The 22386-nt window shown below is 42.3% G+C and overlaps 1 protein-coding gene across 6 annotated transcripts in view; it reads left to right on the top strand.

Annotated features, from left to right (window-relative positions):
- The window catches only part of chchd3a (coiled-coil-helix-coiled-coil-helix domain containing 3a), a 44265-nt gene that overhangs the window by 3257 nt on the left and 18622 nt on the right, over positions 1–22386 (top strand). For all 6 annotated transcript variants that reach the window (XR_008948361.1, XR_008948363.1, XR_008948362.1 and 3 more), the window contains exons 4-5: positions 3728–3821; positions 9973–10153. Coding sequence is in view for 3 of the 6 variants with exons in the window: in XM_057023138.1 (XP_056879118.1) it covers positions 3728–3821; positions 9973–10153 (275 nt within the window). In the remaining 3 variants the exon portion in view is untranslated. The remainder of the gene's footprint in view (positions 1–3727; positions 3822–9972; positions 10154–22386) is intronic.

The raw sequence follows: 22386 nt of genomic DNA, 5'->3' as shown, positions 1-22386 counted from the left end.
CTTCAGCCTTTTCGGCTCTTTAGTGTGCGTGCATATCTCGAGGGTATCGGAAAGTTACTTGTTCATTATGAAGAACAAGACGGGGCGTGGGTCTTGCTTTTCCAAAGGGCAGCATCGGACGTGGGCAGTCGTCCCCATCCTTGAGTGGGCTCAATCAGTAAGGTAATTAAAAAGGGCCAACTTATGCCACGCCACAGTGACTCTAGTGATTAAAACGACACCTCCACAGTTTCACACAACAAACCACCAGGCCTCATTAAGAGCAGGAGGCTGTTGGCGTGTCCGTGCGTCTTTATTCAGCTGAAGGGCTTCTGTGATATGACATTGAATCTTGTTCTAGCCACGAGCCTCCTTTATTTGTTATTTATCTTTACCCCAGAGTTATTTCTCTGCTCTATGGCTAATTATTTTCACTCACCATCAGTCATTGTGGGTTTTGACCTTATAGCTGCTTCCCTATCAATAAAAGTGCAGTAATCTGATGTAGCGGGGTACCAAACCTCTGATGTTTCTCTCCTTGGAACGGACAGATGTAGACATGACTTCGACACTGCAATTTTAGGATAGATACACAAATGGGAAAATTCATTAGATGGTTTTTAAATGTGTGTTTTATTTGCTGTAATTTTGTTTGTTGCTTTTGCCATTTAATGACTGTCTTCATGGGCAAATCTTGTCAATTATTTTCAGGTATCTCATGGGTAGCATGTTGTTATGTGCTATATTTTCCCTGTGGACACCTTATTAGGTGACCTTAAAGGTTAATATATACCTATAACTTGTCTGAAAAATAATGGGGGAAAACATTTTTAACAATTGATAAAGCAAGCTTATCTCAAGGAAGTCAAAATAAAAAGGCATGATGAATGCAAATGTGAATCTTGTTAAAAGAAAGTTGCAAAGTTCAGCTCAATCCTAAAAGGGTGCAACCGTAATGAGGCAGACATTGATTATGTGTGTCCGCGAGAGTTGGGTATCGAATGAGGCTCGCAGCGGGTCGGTTGTCTCTCAAATCATGGTCTGAGTCAGAATGTGTGCTGATTAAACCACAGTCAAGGTTGAACCTCCTACACCTTCGCCGATGCACCATAAATATTCATGCCGTAGCCCACACACTGCGATAGGCTAATAGCTAGCCTAAAGTCGTCCCTCAGATGCAGTAGGGGGACATGGGAGAGTTAAAGGAAAGAACTCTAAAAACTGTGGGTGATTCTACATAGGGGTGGGCTGTGCAACCTGTTATCACCTCCATCAAAATGGACTTTGTCAACTGAAAATGTCAGTTAATTACTTTAATAACCCAGACAGAATTAGCCAAGTTAGCGATAGGAAGTAGCTGCTCCCATCTCTCGGATGTGGCTGATTCTTCTTGGTGCAGCATTTCTTTTGTCTCTCTCCCATTATGAAAATGGCGAAAGGTGTTCCTTGAATTGACTAGACGTGGGAAACGTGAGAGAGTGGTAATGTTACAGATTATGCCTTCCACGCAGGTCCTGGGGTTAATGAAACTTCTGATGAGAAGCGCAATTTGCCTTGTCTATTATCTCAGACGCCAATAGCCTGCGCTCCGCCACCTCTCCTCTTCTATGGGAGAGGGTTCCTCTTCCACAGGGTCTGGTGATTGGCGGAAATGGAAAGGAGAGCAACACGTCTAAGAAGATGATGAGTTTTTAATCTTTTTAACATTTACATGTCATACTTGGGATTGACACCTCTGCTGTCGATCTGGAATTGTTTCTGACCCGAACCAGGCTCCCTCAAGGACCCCAGACAGCGTTTATCATATCAGAACCTGTTCTGTGGTTGACCCTGCAGGCCCATGAGATATTTGAAGCCTCCCTTTACGGGCCCGGGGTGATAGGAAGAGTTGCTTCGGCTAAACTGAACTTGGAGGACTTTTAAATCTTTTACTTTTCACGTTGCACTGCTGAAGGGCAAATCTAAGATAGTTTAAAAGGTGGTCAGCTTAGAAATGTCAGTTTTAGCTGGTGGGAGAAAGTAACACAATGGCAAGGCTGACCTTTGAATTGAAGCAGTGCTTCTGTTTTCTGCCTAGTATTTATAATTACAATGCATTGATGCAAAATCTGCATTTTTGATACTGTATAATTGTTAATAATATACTCTTTTTCTCCAAACATGATGATTTGGGACAAATTACTTGCAAAATATCACTGTAGAGTTTGTGTTAAGCTGCGGTTGCATCACTTGATGGTCTGTCATTTATTTTTTTTGGAAAATTGCATCACTACGTTGAAAGGCAGTGTTGGAAAAGGCAGACCTAAAGGTCATTGTTGCAAGTCTTAACAGAGTTGTAATTAGATTCTCCATTGCTGTGAGATCCCTGTGTTTCTGAATGCCGTCAGACCGGATGATTGTTTTTGTGTGTGTGTGTGTGTGTGTGTCCACGTTGAACATTTCGACGGCGTTGGACGACAGCAGTCTCCGCTTCAGGGTGCACTTTGCCGTAAAATGTGTCAACTGTCAATCACTCCCTGTGTTTGCTGTAGTTTTTGTCAAAACCTACCTGTACCTGATGTTTATTCAGCCTCTTCACCGCAGCCAACCGCGGCTGGATTGTGGGACCTTGTTACGTGTCATTTTACTGCAGAGAAAAATGAAGTTAACACAGTGATTTTCTGTGTTTAAGCTGAAATGTCACTTGAGGGTACATTAAGAGTGTGGGTGTGACGAAGCTGCTGAAAGGCTGGGAAAAAGGACTAGAATGACAGTCGGTGGAGGTGGAAAAACATGCTAATGAGCTACGATTTAATGTAATGTAGCCCTGTCTTCGAAAACACGACTATGACTTATCTAAAAGAGCCTTTACAGTGTCTGGGAAATATATCAAAATACCAGAAACATATCAGAATATATGCCTGACAATATTTTAAGTATTTAATTGATGTGTTTTGACCGATCCAGCAGCCCTATGAAGTGGCCAGTGGCCTGCAGTGAACACATGCCAGGTACCAAGCTGTAATAGACCTTGACAAAGGGATTATCCCAGCTAACTAATACAGTGGGAGAGTAATCTTGACACACTCAGACACCCCTCCCATCTCACCCGCCGCCCCCCTCGCTGCTGCGTTGCAGCACGCTGCATGGCACTTGTGTGTTCAGAGCACGTTTTGGGCCCCGATCGCTGACTGGCATCTTTACTTTCATGCTTAATTACCTGCCAGGATAGAGACCATGGAGACACGGAGTCAGACATGTATGATGTTCCTGACGTGAATATATGGGGATTGCAGGGTCGGGTGATACGGTTTGTGGGGGAAGTGTGTGTGGCATATTTTCTTTTTTTTTTAGCTTTAGGTTTTTATTTGCAATGTAAAGTTCTCCATATTTGCATGATGATTTTAAGTGTTAATAAACTGTAAAAGGCTTTAAGCCACAACTAAACATTGTATTATTCCTGAGTTTTTTCCATTGTTTTCTTCACCCGTACTGTGTATCTTAATAATGTGATAGAATGTTGTTTCCTTCATCACTGTCACCATCATTTCAGCATTTAGTGATTCCTCTGGGAACCCCAAAGCCAGAGTCACTCACAAAATTCTATCACCCATTTCAGCCATTGAATCCATGCATCTGATTATACTCTATGGAAAAATCAAATCTGTGTTAAAAAATAATATCTAAAAGTTGTTGCAGCTGCAAAGCATTAATATTAATTTTTAACCCCTCTCTCAATTCGCCGCCCCCCCCCCCCATTTCTTTCCAGTTGATGAAGAGGCACTGAGGAAGAAGATCACTGATGAGCTATATAAAGGCTTTGAACAAGACAGGGCCAAGGCGGAACAGGAGCTTCAAGCCTGGTTAGCACACACACACACACACACACACACACACACACACACACACACACACACACACACACCCTATTGCAACAATTTTTCTAACCAAATGAGATATTACCACATTTTTATGAGATGAAATCAAGCTTCCCCTGCTGGCACCCTTGCTCCCTGCCCTCCTTATTCTCTCTAATTCCTCTCCGGTTCAGATTGAATCGGGAGTCAGCACCTTTGTCGATACCACTTCTCCCTTTCATTAGAAATGCATTTTCACATGTGACCACTTTACTTTTTCATTAATAGTCAAAAAGGTCAGCCTCAGTCTTTTTTGATCCCTTCTGTGTTTTCAATCTACCCCTCTTCCGAAGCTCATCAACAAGTTTTTTTCCTTCCCACTACATCTATGTCTTTTCCCTTTTTGTTCTCGCTGGATCAATTAATCTTGTCTGAGAAAGAAGGGCACTATCCTGAGGTAATTTCCTGGGTGTTGAATGGGTGATGCATTAGCTCTGCCTGATGATGAAACTCACTCTTCATGGTAGCCTCTCCTCTCCTCTCCTCTCCTCTCCTCTCCTCTCCTCTCCTCTCCTCTCCTCTCCTCTCCGCACCTCTCCTCTCCTCTCCGCACCTCTCCTCTCCACACCAATCTTAATATCCTCTGGTTTTGTTGAATTAGCAACTTATAGTTGCCAGTGACATTTTTGTCCCATATTCAGGGGAGTGACCAGTTCCATTACTGCCAGTACACCAACATTCCAAAAATCCTTCCCGTTAAACTCATCTAGTCTTTCAAATAAGTTAAACTCACAACCTACAGAGTGTTAATAAATTCACCTCTACTCTGTTGGTACCAATCTACAGCAACAGCGTTCAAACATTTAATCTTGGATGCTGGCTTCATTTGAACAACCACCGGTAGGGGGAGACATTTTGCACAGCATATTTTAAGACGTTTTTATTGGGTACTGTGTTGCAATTTCCATGTCGTAAACTCGGAGTAATACCAGGTAAATCTAGCTTTTATTTAGAAAAATGTGACCACAAAAATGTATTTTCATCTCCAAGTAGGCTCATGCATAGAATTTATTTCCAAAAAACAATTTATAAACCTCCTGTTTTCGAATTTAACACATCAGTAGCATTTTAAAAATCTCAGATCTGCTTTTTTTGACACAGTTGAACTTTTCTGCACTTATTGCCGTAAAGGTGACTTTAATTTAAGTGGATAAGAGAAATGCCAGGACAACACATTTTCCCCCAAATTGGTTGTAAAAGTATAATTGAATTACAGCATAGTTCACCTTTCCACAGTACAGGCATGAAGGAAAGGGAGTTTTTGGTTGTAAGCAAATGAGGCGCGCTGATTAAGGTCTTTGCTGTGTTGGAAGACAAAGATTCAGGTGGGAAACTAGAGGTAAAAGTGTTTGTGTGTATTGAAGCTTGGATAACAAGGCCACAATAGAACCCTGGAGTGAAACTGCTGCACAGCTTGAACACGGGGAAAACGTGAAGCCCCAGGTCACTGGAAACAAGCGCATACATGTGCACACAACAAATACAGGAGGCCAGAATCTCAAGGTTATTTTCAACCCCTACAGTCATCCCTGCAGTCAGTCTGCTCATTAAACGCTTTCACGGATGCTCCGTTCTTGCCCACACATTTCTTGTGAGTCACATAAAATGAAATAAGTGACGCTTGCAAAGCAAAGAACTGTAAACCAGATAAACAGTTCATTTATGCAGCCTCTTAAATTCCTTTATTCTTCATTCGGGTTCCCTTCCTTTTCTGCTTTTCCTTTTTCTTTTGCATTTGTTATAGTGTAGAGAAATGGATGACGTTATATAGTGTTCAGGAGCACCAGCTGATCCTCTGGCCTTGTAAACGGTCAGTTTGTAAATCCCAAGGCAAAGCTTGAACATATACATGCTAATATAGCCCATCATTCCTTTTGTTCTCTGTTCTCTGGTTGTGTGCACAGCAGTTTTAGGGGAAAACATGAATAATTCATCAGGATTATTCCACAGTGGGTTTGAAATGCAGTTTAAAAAAAAAAGAACAGGTGTAACAGAAGTGAAACCTGAAAATAATGTCAGATTGTTGGGCACTAGGACTCCAGGCATGAACATTCCCGTAGTGTTATTTTGCTAGGCAGTGTAGAATAAATAAACGGAGGGAATTGCAATGGACAGAAGTGTTTAGATGAGGCAGTGCATCTTGTGTTTGGCTAAAGGGCCATACTTGAACTCCAGAGATCAGGATTTGCATGTGTTTGCCGTGGTATAGGAGTAGAGTACAGGCTCAGTGAGGAGTTCATTTGGGTGCAGTTGTAAACTCGTTTGTTTCCAGGAGCGGCTGCAGGGAGCAGATTTGCCTTTGCTTCGTCTTTGTGAGGCATTAGAGCAGAACAAGTCGGAGAAAAGCATGAGAGAGAAGGGATAAGAAGAGGGCGACTCACGCACTGTCTTGTCTCTTCTCCTTCAGCCTATCATACCCTGCATCACCATTTGACCATTCTCTTCTTTATTATTCTCCCACTTTCCTTTATATGTCATTTTTCTCAATATTATCAGTATTTCTATGCTGTGTGCACTCTGCCATTCTATTTTCCACTCCCTTCTTTTGCATGAAAATTGTGCGCCCAACACTTAAAGGTTAGTTGTTCTTTTGAAACTTCTGCCCATTAAATCAGCTGTTGACTGAGAACACTGACCTTCTCTCAAAGTCTCTGTATTCCCAGAGCTCAGACCGAGCCGCCTGGTGAATTTGTTATTGCTCCCAGGTCAGACGCGGGCGATCTCGCTGACCGATTTGTTGAGCTTTTATCTTTGATCACACAGAAATACGTTGGCCCACAATGGCAGAAACTCTCAACAAAGAAAGTTCACAAAGTGGTTAGACAGCAAAAACTTCGGCAATCAGAGGGCTTCCAGCTTTTTTTGTTTTTTAACCTATCTACTTCATCTCCACTTGAAAAGGAGCATAATTCATAAGTTAAGTTCAGAAAACCAAATGAAACATCAGAAAATGAGGTATTGGTGAAATGATTCCAAATACAAAGGTGTTTTTTTTTTTTATTTTTTTATTTTATAAATGCACTTGTACGACTGCTTTTGAAGGCAGCAGCAACAATAATCTTTCGAGATGATTTGCACTGCAGACATTCAACATTTGCTTCGAGTAGCCCTGGATTTCCAAGCTGGAGTAGAGCAGGAGTAACTGTTGTTGGGCTGTAAATACAGCCTGAAAAGTCATGTAACATCCTGCTGCCAGTGCTTCCAGTGAACATGAATAGTTATTGACTGATCTCTTTGCTCTCCTGGCACACTTTTTCTGTGTTATGATTTATAGTACTCGGTTAGTTGTAATTTCATTCAAATTTTTGTTATTTAGTTTCTCATGTAACCTACAGGTTCTTGGAAGTCATGGAATTTAACAGAAAATCTAAAACGGGCAGAAAACCTGCCTTCAAAACTGTCTCTGACTGTAGCTGTGAAAATATTGCAGAGGCAATTTTGGAAAACTGGAACTACAAAAGAGCTTTTCTGCTTCCTTCAGCAGTGTTGGGCTCCGATTAATTTTCTCACTGCGCCGCTGTTTGTTTCCCCTATGCTTAATTCATACTCCGGCCGGCATTTCACAGCACCTGTGTTCATGTGTTTGTCTGTGAGCACGTGTGTCAGGAAGAGTGCATAAACTCATAAAATATTCATAGGCAGTATTCAGAGACATTATTCCTAACATCAATATTGCATCGAGTCTTTAAATGCCTTTGTTTCAAGAGGGCTCAGTTGAGTGTGCACTGGTATAAAGGACTCTACGAAAGGAGGATTAAAGATGCATCTTACTGATGGAGAGAACAGGTAGAAATATAAAGCAACAAAGGATGACCACAGTGATTCTTGGGATTTGCAAGTTTGCTATTTTTCATTTTGATGGTATTTCAAGTCCCTCTGGCTCTTCAAATAAATATTATCTAATTTGTAATGGATTTTCATCTTTGCTTCTGGGATTCAAACATTCCTGTCCCCAAATCACATTTCTATACAGGGTTAAAAAAAGAAGAATCCCCAAACAAAACATTCTCTCTTCCTCTGAAGACATGTGGTTTTTTTGCCCCCTATCTCCAGGTACTATTTTTTCCTCTCCCTGTGGCTACCTCTGAGCTACCCTTTCCTACCCATTGCCAATCTTTTACACTCCAATGAAAAATGTGTCCAATATCCCAGGGACAGGTCAATAATGACTGGAGAGCAATAGAGGTGAGGCAGACAGATAGCATCCAGCTAGTTACAGCAGGCTTTGCTTCAGTTAGCACTTGTAGTAGTAGTTGTGTAGTACTAGGTACACTTTTATTTTTAATAATTTCTGCCTGTTTTCTTGGCTTCCTTTACTTTTTGAGGCTACAGGTTTCGGTAGTAAATGTGTGTGTCAATTCTGCTGTTTATAACTAATAGACACTGCCACATTTTAAACGCTCGCAAAAAATAATTTGATTAAATCTTAATTGAAAATAAATTAAAAATTTGGCAGAATAGTGCAGTCAGTTTGAACAATAATTGCTTGCAGGGTTTTCCTGGAACACTAGGTTAATATGATTATTATCATTGCACCAAGCAGGGATGAAAGTCTCGCTAAATAAGTTTGACTGGCATCTAAATTTGACCCGCATAACTACCTCCAAACCAGCCAGTGTACGCTGCGGCGGGAAAATTAGAAGACATTTTTGAGAAACATAGCCGATGTAGAGCACTGGCAGGCGGGTTTATTGGAAAATGGCAAAAGTAAGAGGCCATTAGAAGGTATCTTAGATGTGTGTGTGGGACCGTCTGTCCAAGTGTGCGTGAGTTGGAGCCAGATGATGGATGGAGTGTGCTTACGCGTGCAGCCCAGTGGACTGTGAGACTGGACGTGGCTGGTCTCCCTCCATCTCTCTCTCCCTCTCTCCCACTCTGCTTCACTCCTTCTTTGCTTCACTTCCTCAGGGCCAAACATGTCATGTTGCCGGTGCTCACTCACGCTCCCTCCCCTCGATTTTTTTCCTCTTATTCTGCCCTCTCCTGCTCTTTGACATTTAGTGGTGTTGTGGGGCAAATGGAAGCTTGAAGTCATGGGACATATTTTCATTAAATATACCTGTCTGCTCCAAAACAGTGCTGTAGGATACTGGCCAGTTTCATAATAATAATATAGATAAAACTTGAAAACCTGAAGGAAGACATGTTGGAAGCTAATAATTCACACATATTCAGTTGTCTTGTACTGTAGCTGTTACCTGAGACTTGACAACAAAAATGTGCTAGTGCTTTCATGATGAGCAATGCACAGGCTTAATGAGGCGTTCAGTTTTAACGCTTCTCCGTAAACAAAGGTTTGCTACCTTCAGAGCATCACCACGAAGCTGATTCATGTCAATGTTCTGGATTCGAGCATTTCTTTTAATTAACATTGTGCCTCTGTGGAATAAAGCCTCCATGTGCCATTCAGCCGACAGAACTCCTCACAAGGCTTTCTGCCTCATAACTTTTTAAAAATTTCCTCGCCTCCTACCTTCTGTCTGTCATTATTCATTTAGACGCTCGCTTCTGTCTGCTCCGTGTTTATTTTACCTTGCCGCCATCCTTTTTGATTCCAAGCAGAAGATGACTTTCTGGGTTTTCAGGGACGTTCCTCCTGTTCGCCAATGGAGTGCTCTGTCGCTGAGTGGGGATTGCGTTGCTAGGCAACTATGGGAACTCGGCGACAGGGTTCAGATGGCAGTCTGCACAGAGAGAACTCCCTCCGTTATCGCTCACTCTATGGATCCTTGTTTGGGGGAAGGATTGTTATCTCTTGTATCCTATCAGAAAGTTGTCATCCAGTCATTCCTGATTGTAAATTATTTGGAAATGATAATCTAAAACTGTCTGAAAGGGCTGAACTTGTTATGGAGCATCAGATTTTTTTAATTCCATTTACAGTTTTTCTTATTTTCTGATTGATATTTACTTCTAATTTGCCCCTCTGTTTTCTGGCTTGGTCAGAGTAATGATATCTGGGGATGAAACTGACATTAGCACTAGAAATCAATCATGTTTTATCCTCTGTATGATTTATTATTAACACTAGCCTTTTAATTCTAGTCGAACAGTTCGTATGATGTGAATTAATAATGAAAAAATATTGACTCCTCAGGCTAGAGGAAGAAAAGGCCCGGACAAGATCCAAGGTCCAGGCTGAGACGCAATCCCAGGTCCAAGATGAAATCTCCAGAATCCTGTCTGCTCAGCGGGGCTTGGCCCAGGAGAGCCTACAGCAAGCCATAATAAGAGAGCGACTCGCAACTGAGGACGAGAAGCGTCGCGCCGAACTCTTTGTAAGTTTGCCCATTAACAGTGTGGAAGTGGCGGCTACTGTAATTTGCACTTATCGACCCACATGATCACTTTCAAACGGCAGCACGGTGACAAAAACGGGTATGAAATTGGAGGTGCAGGCTTATTGATTTTTGCACTTTTAAGGTTGTTCCGGCGCACAGAAGAAATGACGTGAAACGATTTTGCCACAGTCGACAGGTTGCATCCAACAGACTGACAAATGTCAGGGCTGCAAGTGTATTATTGTTTCCACAAGCAGTAATCTAGAAACAAATCCGACTGCTCTGCAAAATGTAGCTCCGAGCACAACATTCAAACTCTGATTGTAGATTAAAAAAAGGTTTATTGCTGTATTTGCATACAGCAGTTTGATTATTTTGTCATAAATGACTACTTTTGCTCTCTCATTTCCCATTAAATCTCAAAACCTGTTTTTTTACTTCACATAATCACTCAAGACACTGCATTGTTTTCTAAAATAAACACATTTGCCCCAAAGTGCCGCTGCTGGTTACAAACCCATCATTGATTACATAGTTGGTTTCACAGGCTCATCGCAATAATAGAAAAATGAATCATTTTGGCGAGGAGGGGAGGGGGGCCTCGATCCCACACCACAGGACGATTCGAAGAGGGCTGCGATGGTCAGATTGAGTGAGCAGTGGAGAGTAAGAGAGAGATGAGTCGGAGGATATGATGTGTTCATCTGTAATGGCTGGAGCTTTTCTATAATTTCATTTTTTTTTTCGAAGCACAGATGAGACAGGGTGATGCAGGAAGAAGGCTAAAGCAAACACCTGCTTTGTAATATTTTAGCAGTATTGTAGGTCGGTTGCAGTCACAGATTATAGTCCTTGTGTGTCTCAATGGCTACATACTTCTGAAATATGCATGGTTTTAAAAAAAATAAAATCCATCAAGTTTTTATTATTCTGTCCAACGGCCGGTCTAGTTCCATCAGGACCAAATGAGTTTGTATCAGTCTGAACACAGAGTACATTCACATATACAGCCTTTGTGCCTACGTCTATGCTTAAAGCACAATATTTCAGAGAATATTCGCAGTCAGGGGCTTTCTCCTCTTTAAAGATGGTGTGTGTATGTGTGCCTTTGTGATAATTTCCTTTGTCTGAGCATTCTTTTGGAGTGCTGGAGTTTTAATAGAATCCGGCGGGTTATCAGTGCTCTTTGCACCACTCGTGTAATTGTCACACCAGAAGCTTCCACAGGCACTGTTTTTTCTTCTTCTTTTTCTAAACTCGGAATGGACTTTTCCAATTTTTAAAGACAGCCTTTTGCCCACGCTGGCTCCCATCGCTTCCATGTTCTTTAAAAGCAGGGATGGTAAGCCATTCAGGGTGAGCTCATTTTTGATTGAACTTTTGTGTGCATGTGTGTGTACGTGCGCGCGCGTATGTGTGCGTGTGCATATGCCTGTTTACCTAGAAAAACAGCATAAACCATGAATACATGTACACGTATCTTCAGCACTTACCCTTATTGGTCATTTTCAGTTTTTGGTTTTTAATTACAATTGTAATCACAAGTGCACTGGCCCACACTGTTTTAGTTAACCTCCATATTAAATTTGCATTGTGGTAAAACACACAACCTCTGTAACTGGGGGTTTAAACTGGTTGATGGCGAGGCAGGATCAATAAGTTGATTGAGAACGAGCTCCAGAGGGAGGATGTGATTTGCTGTACTAAGCACATAATCTGGGGACTGATGGAGCTTTCAAAGGTGATTTGTTCTTCCCCTTCACAAATGCACATAGTGTCTTTGTCCATGTACAGCTGGTTGAGATTAATTGGTTAAGCCAAACGTGTGTTTGTGTGGCCGGTTAGATTTAGAATAAGCCAAATGTTCCATATCTTCTATATGTGGAAGCATGTTAAATGCCGAGTTGACATTGTTGCAGTAGACATCATTCCACCAGGACATTGTTTCATTGAATTTGAACTAGTCTTGCCCTCATGTTCATTGCCATCGAAAATGTATTTGGAGGGTGTAGTTCATGTGTTTGCACAGTCCCTATTGATTTGGCCCTCCCATTAGGATACAGGTCACGCTGAGCCCAGGGACCCCGTACCTCCCTCGACCTCAGTGAAAGCACTGCTATGAGCAGTTATGCCTCGCCACGCTCACCTGTAATGACTATTACATCCTCAACCAAAGCGCCGCCAATTACAGTCATGCCCGGCCTGCAGAATTGCCTCGAGACATGGGATCAGAGCAGGGATTCTCACCATTTAGGTTTCATTGGTTTGGATTCAGTAATTGGCTGTGTTGGAATCTTTAATTTCATACACATTTGAGCACCTTTCTGCCTGCAGTCATTTGTTTTTTTTGTTTTTAATGTTGAATTCTCATTGGTTCGACTTGGCCTTCTTGCCTTTTTATATTTAGAATACCATTTAATCCCCCCCCAAAAAGTCCCGACATCCTGGTGCCCTTCATTCTTCTCCACTGCGAGTCACTCCTGTCCTCGTCAGGCTGACTGGCAGCAGACGGCTACCAAGTCTAGCAGTAATTGAAACTTCACAGAAGTGTGGGCAGGGGTGTGTGCTGTCATTTTCCTTGCTCTCGGGTTCCTGGGGTTCTGTTGTCGGGGAGAGAACATGTTTAATGTCAGCACTCACATGTGTTCTGCCACTCAGGGGAGCTGCAGTGAAGGGAGGGGCAGAAGCAGCTCTCAGATATGCTCTGCGTCAAATTGCATCATATTTTAGAGGATGGAAGAGCTTCAAGCGTAATTACTGTTTAAGTGTTGTGGGTTTATTAACCCCCAATTGTTTCCAGAGTGATTTATCATATTTCTTTCAGGCTTTGTGGTTGTCATGCCTGAATTTCCTGAGCAAAAATCCAGAGAAAAGCTTCAGTTCTGCAAACGCAAGCCTTAAAAGTAACAAAGGACCACTCAAATTTATGCTGTAATGAAAGTGGTCAAAGCAATTATGCCTCTGCTGGTTTGTCAACATTCTTGACAACATAATAAAGTGACCAAATCTATCCTTTCATTGTGGCCTCACTCTGAATGGAAATCTGTGTGAAAGAAGTCATTTGTTGCTGTAAGTGGTCAAGATAACCTCGTCTAGGAGTTGTTTAATAGTCTCATTACACACAAATAAACCCTTAATTAGATAGTACGCCAGCTAGCGCCTAATTCTCCTGCAACATCAGTTGAGCCTGTTTTATTCTTTGTGTTTTGAGACCAGCTGAAAGTGAAACAAAGACCAGTGACAAATCATCAGTTTAGCGACAGATATATTAACACGCGGCATGAATGAGTTACGCTCCGCATATTTGCAATCTATGTGCATTTGTCACTTTACGTAACTGTGTTTTCACAAAACCAGAGTCCCACTGTCCCCAGTTTGGATTTTTAATAACTCTGCCCCTGTGGAGTCAGAGTAGCCCAATGACCAATCAATCACCGACCACAGTTTTGCACACAGACACAGGCTGCAACCCAGAGGCAGACTTTTCAATCAAACCCAGAGTCATTCATCTTGTTGAAGTCGGAACAAATCAGCTCTACCTGGCAGCAATTGTTTTGACTGCTGTTGTGAAATGATCTAAAAATGTTGATACTCTTCTTAATTATTAAATCAATGAATTAAGACCGTGATTGGCTGGTGCTAACGGTGAGCACGGATGTTGGATGACAATCTTTTCGCATCCTGTCAACTACCGGTACATTTACATTTGGTGGATAATTTCACCTGTATTCTTTCTCATCTTTAAATTTTTTAACGGCCTACAAGGCGACAGGTTTAAATCCATGCTACTGTTAGTCCAACACACCTTGTGGTGGAAAAACGATTCAGATGAATGTCTTCTATTACAACCTGTTTCATATACAGAGCTATTCCATACCGGTGAAAGCAGGCAAATTGCTAATTTGTATGTTCTTTTCTTGCGAATTTTTTATTCAGTTTGGCTTTTTAAGCACCACAATAGTGACATATGTGGAACAAACCAAGGGTAAAGCTGATTAAAAGCCATGTTCAACGCCCCACCTCATTAATCAGAGCAACGTGGCTCTGTATTTGTAGCATCAGCAGCGCTGGCTTCTGTGGGTCGAGAGTGAGCTGAATCTCAGAACACGTTCGACATCACACCTGGGTGTGATCGCTTTTGGTTAATTACGTCACATCAGTTCACTGTTTGACAGAAATAGCACACCTTTACCAGTAATTGGCATCATAAGCAGGCTTATCAGACAGCTTTTGCATCAATTCATTTCAGTCACACACGATGTGTACACAAATGACAAAAAGACATTTTCAAACGGATCCAGACCTGCTCTGCAGAGGCACTACTTTCTCACTCAGTGCTGCAGTCGCTCACATCAAGTAAAAGACAAAGAAGTATTTACAGATATGGTGATATGACTGGGTGAAAATCAGAATGCGATGTGCTGATTCTGTGTCGTCCAGAGCGTTGTTTAGCTATCAGCCTTGTAGTGTATCACGCCTTTGTCGCACCATCTGTTTCTGTCTTTCTCCTTCTCATACGCGCACTGTACACACAGACATGCGCACACACACACAGACACACATATGCCAGCAGCTACTGTGATTCTCCATTTGAAGCACCTCTGCTTTCACAGCAAGGGATAATACGGTGTGTTTGTTTGCACTCAGACACACATCACCTCCATCCTCTCAAAGCTACGAGGGAAAAATCAGCCTCTACTTTATCTTTAAACTGTTTCATTTGGTCCATGACTTGCTTAAAAATGACATTAGATAAGAATATTGAAGCCACCCCTGAACACCCACCCTTTACCTTGCCACTCCTCTTCCCTCCCAGCTCTTTGACGAACTCCAGTCCCCAGCAAATGTCCTCCTAATCCTGGTAATTCAGTTGCATGCTGTTGCATTTTAGATACAGCTGACTGGACCTGGCTGATAATAGAGCAACAATTTAATTTCCTAGGTATTGAAGGACACTTGCTGGGTTTTAAATTGTTGCACATTGGTGGTATTTTAAAAATTTATTAAAACCCCCCCATAGTTTATTATTCTTTCTTTCCACATCACAGAGTAAAAGTAAGATTGAGGGGAGAAAGGTCCTCATGTCTTTTACTTTTGAAATGAGATAAAGAGAAGAAGTCATACACTGTAATTTCCATATATTTTTGGATTAACTCAACTCGCCAAGGACAAAGTGCATCCTATCTTTGACTCTTGCTGGTCCTCTGGGCTGTTTAACAATAACAGCTCCGAGCCTTGGTGTAACTGAATTTAAAAGAGCCTTTCTGATTAGCATGCTCTGCGGATGTATGATGAAGGAAGTCGGAGTGATGTTGCGCAGATCACCGTTTTGGTTTGACCTAAAATTGAACTGGCTTTAAAACCACCACCCAAACCCTCTGAAATGTTGTTCCCGACGTTAGAGGAGCATAGGGAAGGTTTTCAAATGGATCTAGCAAATGTCATGGTTATCCATACAACATTCTATCGACCTTAAACAGAGAGGACAGTCCAACTACATTCCTGTTAGATAGTTGACACAGAAAAATGTCCTTAGTTCTCTCTGGTGTTATCAAAATGAAATGACGAAAAAAGAAGCCAGACAGAATTTATCCATATTCTTTGTGTATATATTACCTCTGTATATATTACCAAATGTGAAGTATTCAAGAGATTTTGTGTTACATGGTCTTTTTTCCTATTTCCCTGATGGATACCGTTATAACGTTTGTTTGCTGTAACATAAATGATGTCTGGACAATTGGTTGTTTAATTGCCTGTTACTGATTTATTGTAAGTATCTTTATTCATTGTTTTATTCATTTTGCTCTTCCTCTTGTTCTGTGGGTGATGCATACTTACTCATCATTTACATGTTGGCAGTAGTCCCTCACCCTTGTCCTGGGTGTGGTGCTCATACATGTCTCCAGCATCGGGTTTGGGAGGTAGGTCAGTGTGTAATTGGAAAGGCCTGTGGCTGGCACTCTGCACCAGACCCTTACCCTGTCAGCTCATTGGCACCGTGCGTAGTCAGAACACACCAGCGCTGCCGTTGATTGATGGATACAGGTTTCAGGGGTGCTTCTTCTTGACAACAGAATGTTACACTCAATTAGCTATCTCGGCTACAACGGCCAGCTTATGTATCACTTCTAATTTGTTTCAACCATTTTTGGGTTGCTGACAAGTACAATATTGCTATATTTTCTCGACTGGGCTTATGATTTACTTTCTGGCAGTGAATTATCTATTATATTACATATATTTCCTCGTTAGGCTGTTTGACCTAAATCTGATGCTAAATTACAGCACTGAAGACCTCCAATATTTTCAAAAGCCATTTTGACTGCTGACATGTACAGGAAGTACAGCAAAAATAAAAGACAAACCAGAACAGTGAGGTAAAGTGTGAGTGGGTTAGAGGTGACCCTGAGCCTGCTGACAGGTGATAAAGGTGAACCGAGGACCCCCTCTCGTTTTCATCAGGCTTGGAAAGACCACCTGCTGCTGGGTGAAATGCCTGTACACACGGGGGCTGAGGAGTGGACAGTATACCAGCAGCCAATATCACACACATGCAACAGGAACATGCGTGATGGAGACATGTGAGGGCCACAAGGATGTTCCTCTACCTTTCTCTGGTCTGATTCTCTCACATGTTCATTTTATTCTGTTAAAGTATCTGTTGTCTGAGGGGACTTGAGCAGCAACTTGCATTTTTGGCTGCTGTCTACTTCATTTATTAATCTTTTTTAAGGCTTTGATTTGTAATCCCATAACCCATCACTTAAAAGAAACAAAAAATGGGGTAAGGAAAGAAAGCCTTGAGGGGCTTTTGGAGTATCGCCTTTAATCACACCACATGAGTACAGTTAATTAAATGTAACTCAAAGAATTAGCACTTCAGAACTCGTTTAACGATGAAGCTAGTAACAACTACTTTGTAAGTTTCTCTAACCTCAAAGGTGTTTTCCTGAAAAAAGCAAAAATATATTTTTGGTGTAATATAAAGATCATGACGCTTTAGTTCCCTTTTTCCTAGCTTGACATCTGTGTGGATAAATCACCACAGCTCTGTCCAGACCAAACACGTTGTCTTCTTGCCTTTATGTGCGTCTTTCATCCATCCATCGTTTCCCTCGTGCCAATAACAGACTACCTTTTCTGTTCCTTTCATGCGGATCCCTTTTGTCCCCATGTTCCCATTGTTTGCTCGGCATGCTCCCATCTTGGCTGCGACTTCCTCCAAACATGCCCGCCCCCCCCCCCTGTCTTGGTAATGAACCCACAGCTCTTCATCTCTCCTTCATCTTCCCCTGTGTGTTGGACATGACAGATGAGTGGGGACCTCCAGAGCTTCGCTCCCCGGGGCTCTAGATAAAGGCAACTCCAACCTCAAGACAATCAATCAATCAGTTTACACCGCGGGCGCCTGATCAGCCAATTAATCAATCTGTGAGCCAGCAGATGTTGCTGTCCCTCAGAGAAGGAGCTGGCAGTGGATGGTGAAGCTGGTGGTTCCGACAAAGGCTGAGAGGCCTCAAGTGTCTGATTGTGGAAGGAAAAGTGACTTTTCATGTTTGTACTACGATTGCAAGCTTTATGAGCTATTTATTTCAGTCTTGGGTTAAAGAAAGATGGTCTTTGATCAGGTTCATCTCCATTAATTTGTATTCTTGGGAAAATGAAGGCAAATGATTTGTTTTTGACAGTTGCTTGACAGCTCTCTCACCAACATTAAGGCCAGCTGCTGGCTCAGGTCAAGACCCCCTCTGACTCCTGTTATTCACTAAGATACAGACACTCTATTCTAATGTGACCTTAAATAGCTATATTTGTGCACAAAGATTGAGTCGCCCACACACATCGACCTGTCAGGTCAGAGCATCATTCCTCACTGGGGTAAGAATTCCCCAGGGAGAGGGTGATTCAGTCTGCTGCCCATGGCCAGTTGTCTTTTGTGCAAGGATGGCACGTCTTTGGTGAAACAAAGGTTCCATCATAAAAGTTTTCAAGCTGAAATGAAATATCTGATAACTGCTTCTTTCAGTTTTCAGTGAACGATAGTCGTTGACTTAACTGTGCCCACACACACTGAACACATTGTGCATGCTAATAGGCATGGCTTCAATCAAACTTTTCTTTTTTTCTTGGTTTAATTCAAACAACACGGTCACATTTCCCATTGTCTCTGTGTGTGGCTGTTTTCATTGTTGTTAACAAAAGCCTGTAATGTGTGGTTTGGCAAAACATGACGGGGAGGTCGATGGTTTTGGCAACATCAAATCTGCATAATTTGTATTTTGTTGTGATTACAGTCATAAATTCTAATCAAAGGACAAAAAAAATCTGAATTATTTAAAGACCACTATTAAGCAAACAGATGTTGCTTAACCAACTAAACGGAATGATTTTTAGTGTATTTTTATATTCACTGTATGTTTGCCTTGGGGGGGGTTAAGGATAATGGGTCATTCTCCCATGTCTGCTAAGAAATATAAGTTTTAACAGCCTTGATATTTGGATTTAATGGTGGAGTTGCAGTACTTTTAGAAGCATTTTACATATGCATTTAACTCCTTTGCCTGTGCGCTTTCACCAGACCAATTAAAAAAATAAAAAAAAAAAATCTCCCGGCATCATCTGACAGTTCGCCCAGTTGATAAAACAGTTCTCTCTCCAGCTGTTGACTCATCCATATTCCGTCTCCACGCGAGCCCACGTCTCTCCCTCCTTTTCATCTTGCCCATGAACTTCTGCATTATCTCCATCCATCTCTAACCTCCCACATGCCACCTACACCTCTTCTGTGGCAATTAACACCAGCGAACGATCACATCGTCCTGCCCTTTGACCCCGAGGCCGTTGGCTGTGGTGTTACTTTGTCACAAGTCTCTGTCGGGCACCACAGTGATAGATGGGCCCCGGTGAGCAGCGCTGACCCACCCTGCTTCAGCCCTCTGTGGGATGGTGTGAGGGAGCATTGATTATGATGCTATATGTGACAGGGGTGAATCAAGGATGAGCTGACGGTAGCAAGGGAAGACGAAAGACACCAAGGTTATGGATGAGGTGCTGCTGGTTAATGTGATGAGATTTGATTTGCGCTCTATTGATCATGGCAGAAATTTCATCTCATATGATTTATAAGCACAGAGTTGGGAAATAGTGTAACGGGGGGTCACCCCGTTGTTACTTCTGAGCTCTCTATCAATGGGGTGGGAAATGAAAAATGGAAAACCGATTTGCTTGTAGCTGTAATGATTTCTTTTTAAACTTTTGGGCAATGAGAAGTTGTACCCCCAATTATAGTGGGAATTTGTAAATGAAATGCTGCCATAACACACATCAGAAACAACAGTTGAAACTTGAAGGAATATTTCTTCCGGGACGATTTCTAATGTAATGTGCTGAAACTGTGTTGCAGGTACCTGTGAATGTCTACTTATCTGCATCCATCAAGTACGAGGATTTCTTTCCAATTTGTTGATAAATCTGTTTGAAACAGAGGGTTTAGTATGTATCCACAGTATTAGCATAATGCATGCCTCCACATGCATTTGCCTTAAGGCAGCTGAAGCCTGCAGGCAGTAGTTATTTTTATTTCGGCGCCTCGGAAGGAGAAAAAAAAGTGAGGCGAGATCACTTTAAAGAAAAGGTGTGAGCGTACGTGAGCAAAACGGTGAGAGAACAAGAGGTTGAGGCGGGGGCTGACGCAGCAAAATCCACCCGCCTTCATCCCTCTCCCATCCTCCTTTCCTGTTCCCCTCCACCCTGAGTCCCAGCTCAAACTGCGGCAGTCAACTAATTAAAAAACATGGCTGTCCTTAATTATTCAGCTGCGGGCTAATTGATATTCACAGAAGCATTCACCCCGCCTAAACGATCCGTTTAATCTGACCACCGTGGTCTCACTCTCTGCTGCCCGTCACACTCAGCCATTGTGCTACTGTACATAATAAGGGACCGGTGGGAGATGCATGGATGGGGGGGGGGTGTAGAAGTTTGCTCGTGACACTACCGTTATAGTTTCCTGGACATCCAATATTTGCATGTGGACTTTTGGAATAGTGTTTTTCTGGGTTTTTATTTTTTTTACTTTTTGCTTGCCAAGGCTTAGTGCACAGGGAAATTACATCCACTAGGACTAAATTAGTGTCTCTGTATTAGCCAGAATAAACCACATCATCCACTGGACTTGCACTTTTTAAAGCTGGGTAAAAAAGAAAAATCAACAAAAAGTTCAGTGTGAAGGTGAAGAGCGCTGACACCCTCACATCTTTTTCGCTGACCGTCATAGAAATCCTCTTCCTTCTTAACACCTCTTCGTCACTGGCTTTTCCCACCCTGTTTGGGCCTTTCTGCCCACACCCGCCACTTACACCCTCACCATCCTCACACCGGCTCTCCTCCCCACATCCGCCTCTTCTTTGGTGGAACAAAAGGTGCATGGTCAACGGTGAAGTCTGTCCCATTGTTTGGCCTTTTAGTATGATTAGATTATCTCTAACATAAGATGAATGGGGTTAATCGGTCGGAAGTAATTCAGACTCAGTGTGTGTGTGAGAGAGACCTTAGAGGAGGGCCAACCTGCTTGCATGGAAATTGAACATATGCATGGCTGAATGCACCACACGGACGTTTGCGTAGATGACACAAAAGCGAGCGGAATAAGAAAATCCCTGGGTGTACATTTCTGTCACAACCTCTCCTCTCTTAATGACCCCTTTAGTCTCGCCTTCGGCGCGCATTTATTTCTCCACCCACTCTGTTGGTACAGCTGCTCCGTTCTGGTGTGTTTGTATATGTGCTGATGTGTGCGTTTCAGATTAGCGTCTGAGCTGTTTGCGTCTTCGCGTCTGCACATATTTTTCTCTTCTTCTTCTTCTGCAAAGCTGAAATCTTCAGGGGCCACCTATCAACATTTGTTTGAACATTCTTGTGTGGCGCTCCCCTCTGTATGTCCTCTACCACCCTGTCATCCCTCCCATCTTTCTTTAAACAAACTTTTTTTGGCACCTCTGGACACTGAAGGAGTTAGCCAAACGACCATAGAAGCACTGATGGCATTCTTGGAATTATCACATTTAAAGGTCACAATAGTGCTTGTTGTAGTGCACTTGAGGGATACTTGGAGTGTAATTCAGCATGTCTGTCTTTAGATTGCAGTGTGATTCCCTCACCTGCTGCCACCTTTTATCTACCATGAAGCACGTGACTGGAAATAGTTCATGTTGTGTTTTGGACAGTGGCAACTTTGCCCGGATAACAATCTGCACTCAATTTTATCATACTTACCTGTTTTTCCCCATCCTAAAGTGACTTCTCTTTGTCCATTTTGACATTGAGCTGAGTCAATAGGAGGAAACTCAGCAGGAATATGGGTACTTAGGTGTTGCCTGTGTCTTGTGCACAGTGGGCAGGCGTGAATTATTTGTTTGACTTTGAAACTTTCCCTCCTCCTCTGATGTGTGGACAATCCCACGGTGGCGCTCGCCACCACTCCTCATCACAATGCATAGAGCGTGCAGCTCTGCCTGCAGTGCATTCAGGAGCTGAACACAGATGGTTATCAGTGTAGCAGAGATTGGACTTTTTAATGTACACTGTATCTTCCTCTTCAGTCTCCTTCAACTTCCTGCAGTGCCGAGAGAGAAGACTTGAAAACTGACCGCTTCCCATTGGGCAATCAAATGCAGTGGGCTCTCTCTGTTTAAGTTCAGTTTAAATAGCTGCGTTTGCAGAGCATATTTCAATGAAGTGAATGATGGTGAAGTTTAGGCGTCACCCTATGGGTAACCATCACACCTCAACGTGGTCACACTATCACGTGGTGAGATGACACAAATTGTGCGAGGGGTTGAGGTTATCAGGAAGCAAACTTTTTTAATGAGAAATTTATAAGCCAGTTGGATTTGATTTTCAAGCCAAGAAATACGAATGTGTCCCCAGTTAGTCAACCCAAACACCAATATTGTGACTTCTTTATGTTACTTTCAACTGCTTTATTTTTCCTTTTCATTTTACTTTAATGCTTGCTTTATTCAGGAGATAACACTAAAGGTAAGTCTGAAGGTTTTTACTCTCCTTGATGTTGAGGTTCTGAATCCTTTGAAAATGGTGTGCACACCTTTTCCTGATCCCTCTGTACAGCTTTTGACTGTGTTGCTTTAAGACACACTAAAGAAGGGTGCAGTCATGCTAAACCCTGTGTCCTATTCTTTTTGTGTTTGTCCTGTAGCTTTCCATGA

Source organism: Takifugu flavidus, chromosome 22, assembly GCF_003711565.1.
Source record: "Takifugu flavidus isolate HTHZ2018 chromosome 22, ASM371156v2, whole genome shotgun sequence".
Lineage (NCBI taxonomy): Eukaryota > Metazoa > Chordata > Actinopteri > Tetraodontiformes > Tetraodontidae > Takifugu > Takifugu flavidus.
The sequence above is the reverse complement of the archived record's forward strand: the minus strand, read 5'-3'. Positions and strand labels throughout refer to the sequence as shown.